Source organism: Saprolegnia parasitica (genome assembly GCF_000151545.1).
Source record: "Saprolegnia parasitica CBS 223.65 unplaced genomic scaffold supercont2.684, whole genome shotgun sequence".
NCBI classification, from domain to species: Eukaryota; Oomycota; class Saprolegniomycetes; order Saprolegniales; family Saprolegniaceae; genus Saprolegnia; species Saprolegnia parasitica.
In genome coordinates, this window is record NW_012157078.1 from 1 (window position 1) to 3,966 (window position 3,966).

A 3,966-nucleotide genomic window follows, 5' to 3' on the forward strand; every position below is an offset into this window, starting at 1 on the left:
CCGCCTGCAGCGTGGACGCGAGCGATCATGTGCATTGCACTCATGTGGTCCTAGCGATCACCCGTTTTGTGAGGTGAAGAAATGTTGGCGGAATCGTCTTACGAGGCCAGGATCAAGACCGCATTCGCAGAGAATCGATATGCCGGCGGCGACCGCGGCCGACTCGAGCACTCGAAGACGTGGCGACGCGTAGCTCGCTGTCACGAGAGGCGTCTTGGTCGCGATGCAGGCGCGTGCGATTGCAAATTGCGCATCTTCCGGCACCAACGCAGCGACGCACGTTGCTTGGAACTGCTCAAGGCACGCGACGACGGCAGCGACGTCCGTGATGCTGAGCTCGTGCGTCTGCATGTTGAAGCGACCCATGGCAGCGGCCTTGTCGCGCAGCTGCGCTAGTTGTCGAGCGTCGTCCGAGACAAGGACCAGCTGCGTGCCAGCGTTGCGCGTGATCTTCTCGACGAAGGGGAAGGCCACGCGGCCCGATCCAAAGCAGACGACGGCCATTGCAAAATGTCGCAGCGAGGTCAAGTGCGAATTGTTGGGTGTTCCCAGCGTCATTCCTGCATCATGCATCCTGCATCACGATGGCTCATACAAACAGCAACGATAAAGGCCAGCTCAAGCAAGGCTCGTATAATACATTTCCATTTGATGCAGTGTTTTGGTGTTTGATTTGTGTTCCCAGCAGCTGCCCGCTGTCGTGGCTCCCTCTTGTCATTGACGTGTTCGCGCTTGATTCGAGGGCCTGTTGGATTATCCGGAGAAGAATATCGCGCAAGCCTCAAGATGCGACTCGGTGCCTCAGAACAACGTCATCGCGTGTCCGAATGATCGGTCGAGTGTCCGACGGGTTGATGTGCGTTGGCGCCAGCGCATTGGGCAGGGTCTAGGTGCACGCAATTACCATCCGGATACGGAGGGTTGAAGCCTCAAAAATCGAAGATTCCGGATAGCGCAAGCCAACCACGTGTGGCGAGCATTCCCCATATTGCGTCAACGACGATGGACAAGCAGCAAGTGGCAGCCGCGATCGAAGAGGTCAAGAACAAGGCGGAGCTCGTGACGGTCGAGGAGCAGGAAGAGTTCCTGCGCGTGCTCAAGCAGCTCAACCTCGTCTCGCAGGAGCAGGCCGAGCAGCGTATCAAGAAGCAGAACGATGACTACAAGTTCTGGAAGACGCAGCCCGTACCCGCCATCACGGAGCAACCCACGGAGCACGGTGCGATCGACGCGCCCAAGACTGTCGACGATGTTCGCAAGACGCCGCTCAACATGCCCGCTGGTTTCGTCTGGTGCGACCTTGACTTGACCAACGAGGTCGAGCTCAAGGAACTCTACGACCTCTTGTATCAAAACTACGTCGAAGACGACGACAACATGTTCCGCTTCGACTACTCGATGGAGTTCCTCAAGTGGGTTCTCCTCTCGCCGGGCTTCCACAAGGACTGGCACGTCGGTGTCCGCAACGAGAAGACTGGCAAGCTTATGGCTTTCATTGGCGGCTTCCCCACCAAGATCCGTGCCTACGAGAACGTGATGCCGATGGCCGAAATCAACTACCTGTGCGTGCACAAGAAGCTTCGCGCGAAGCGTCTCGCGCCTGTGCTCATCAAGGAGATCACGCGCCGCGTCAACTTGCGCAACATTTGGCAGGCCATCTACACGGCCGGCGTCGTCTTGCCGATGCCGGTCTCGAGCTGCCGCTATTACCACCGATCGCTGCACCCGAAGAAGCTTATCGACGTTGGCTTCTCCCACCTTGCACCCAACACGTCAATGGCTCGCACGATCAAGCAGCTCAAGCTTCCCGATACGACGTCGACGCCAAACCTTGTGCCCATGGCACCGCGCCACGTGGCAGGCGTCACGGCGCTTCTTCGCACGTACCTCGCCAAGTTTGACCTCGTCGCCGACATGAACGAGCACGAGGTGGCCCACTGGCTCCTTCCGCGCGCCGGCGTCGTCAGCTCGTATGTCGTCGAAGACCCGGCGACGCACAAGGTCACGGACCTGGCGAGCTTTTACCACCTGCCGTCCACGATCATCGGCAACAAGACGTACGAGACGCTCAACGCCGCGTACTCGTACTACAACGTCGCGACGACCGTGCCGCTCGTGAAGCTCATGGAGGACCTCCTCATCCTCGCCAAGGAGCAGGAGCAGGACGTCTTCAACGCACTCAACCTCATGGAAAACACGGAGTTTCTCCAAGAACTCAAGTTTGGCATTGGCAGCGGCGAGCTCCAGTACTACCTCTTCAACTGGCGTTGCCCGCGCATGCCCCACGGCAAGGTCGGCATCGTGCTCCAGTAACCCAGTAGGATTAGACAAGGCGGTCGAGTAGGATTGAAAACACCCCGTGAGATGTATTCACTCTTGTCCTCGACGGCTCTGCACGGAAGCCATCCTGACGACACGGTCGCTCAAGTCGGTGGGCTCGGGATATATGTGATTGCAGCCACCACTAGCTCCGCGTGTCGACACTTGATGAAAGTCGTACTCCCACGAAAGGGTCCAGGCACGCATAATGTTCTGTCGTGCTGCCACGTCATGCACGTGGTTTCGCGGGCGGTTGCGACGAAGTGCGTTTCGCGCTCAAAATACCTTGGCGACGACGCAAAAGCTCACTTTTCAGACATGTCGAGCCGCAGCATCTCGTTCTCGCGGCCGGCGACGTACAACCCCGAGCTCGTGCGCAAGGCGAAGTCCGAAGACGAAGAGGACGCGGTCCGGCGGCGCCAGATGAAGGAAGAACTCGGCCTTGACGACGACGACGCGATGCTCGAGCAGCCAAAGGCGTCCTCGAACAACGCCGAGTGGCAGCAAAAGTGCGAAGACGCGCTCGCCAAACTCCGCGTCGCAATCGAAAACGAAGAGAAGGCGCAGAGCTCGCTGAGCAAACTGCAGCTCCTGAGCAAATCCCAGACCGCGATTCTCAAGACGACGTTCGACAAGAAACTCAAGGCCAAAGAGTTGCTCGTGCAGGACCTGTTGTACGCGATCTCGCAGCACGAGACCAAGCTACGCGCTGGTGGCATCGCCTTTGACCCCGTCGACACGGAAGTCGCCGAGACATCCGCGTCGGCGGCTTCCACCAAGGACGACGGTGGCGACGACCCGCTTGGGAATCTCCGGGCCGAGATTGACGCCCTCACGGAGCAGAACCTCCAGCTCAAGAGGCAGCTGCGCGCTGACCCCGCGGTGCCTGCAAAGAGTTCCAGTAGCGACGCAAGCGGTCTCCAAAAGAAGGTTGCGACGCTCGAGTCGGAGAAGCAAAACCTCCTCGCGCTTCTAAAAGACGCCCAGACCAAGCTGAGCAAAGCCAAGGACGCGCCACTACCTCCTGCCGCGCCGGATGCCAGTCTTGATACCGCTGCCAAAGCGGCGCAAAAAAAGGTATCCAATAGGATGATGCTGGTGGCGATGATGCGATGATGTCGACGGTGTAGCTGGAAGGCGAGCTCCAAGCGGCGGCCAAAAAGGTAGTTTGTGGGTCGTGCACAGATTACATATTGGTGCTATATAGATTGCGTCCCTGGAGCATGAGCTCACAGCAGCCAAGAAAGCTGCCGCCGTTGTTGCTGCACCAACGTCGGATGCGCCGCCCACCACGTCTGCAGCCGATCAAGTACATTTCCACACCCTTCTTGAAGGATGTTTTTCATGGGCTAACGCAGGCAAAAATCGCGCAGCTCGAAGCCGATCTCGCAGCGGCCAAGATGGCGGCGTCCGAGATGGAGGCAACGTACGTCGCCAAGCACGAAAACTCAAGCAAACGGCAGAAGCTGAACTCAACAAGCTCAAGGACCAAGCGAAAAAATCGATTTTGGACCTGCGGAAGAAGCTCGAAACAAACTCCAAGAGCAGTTCACAGCTCCAGACCAAGCTCGCTGCTGCCAAAACGCAGCTAGCCGCGCAACGCCAGGACCTCGCCACACTGCGAACGGGCGTCAGTGGCCTCGTGAC

At 58.5% G+C, this 3,966-nt stretch overlaps 3 protein-coding genes across 3 annotated transcripts; 2 read left to right on the forward strand and 1 right to left on the reverse strand.

The window, feature by feature from the left end:
* Nucleotides 1-102: 102 nt before the first annotated feature.
* Nucleotides 103-504, reverse strand: SPRG_17632 (hypothetical protein; the record flags this gene model as incomplete). The annotated part of the gene is made up of 1 exon (XM_012356998.1): nucleotides 103-504. A coding segment is annotated over one exon (402 nt), but the record flags the coding sequence as incomplete, so codon positions are not given.
* Nucleotides 505-982: 478 nt separating this feature from the next.
* Nucleotides 983-2,364, forward strand: SPRG_17633 (hypothetical protein). The gene has a single exon (XM_012356999.1). It carries the CDS (start codon nucleotides 1,003-1,005, stop codon nucleotides 2,311-2,313), a length of 1,311 nt encoding a protein of 436 aa, XP_012212389.1. The 5' UTR covers nucleotides 983-1,002; the 3' UTR covers nucleotides 2,314-2,364.
* Nucleotides 2,365-2,637: 273 nt separating this feature from the next.
* On the forward strand, nucleotides 2,638-3,949 carry SPRG_17634 (hypothetical protein; the record flags this gene model as incomplete). Its single annotated transcript, XM_012357000.1, has 5 exons — nucleotides 2,638-3,396; nucleotides 3,450-3,482; nucleotides 3,527-3,628; nucleotides 3,678-3,749; nucleotides 3,800-3,949. Coding segments are annotated over 5 exons (1,116 nt in total), but the record flags the coding sequence as incomplete, so codon positions are not given.
* Between the last annotated feature and the right edge of the window lie 17 nt (nucleotides 3,950-3,966).

What these genes read in the sequence shown, in the direction of transcription:
- SPRG_17633 (XM_012356999.1), top strand. Translation starts at nt 1,003, where the DNA reads ATGGACAAGCAGCAAGTGGCAGCCGCGATCGAAGAGGTCAAGAACAAG.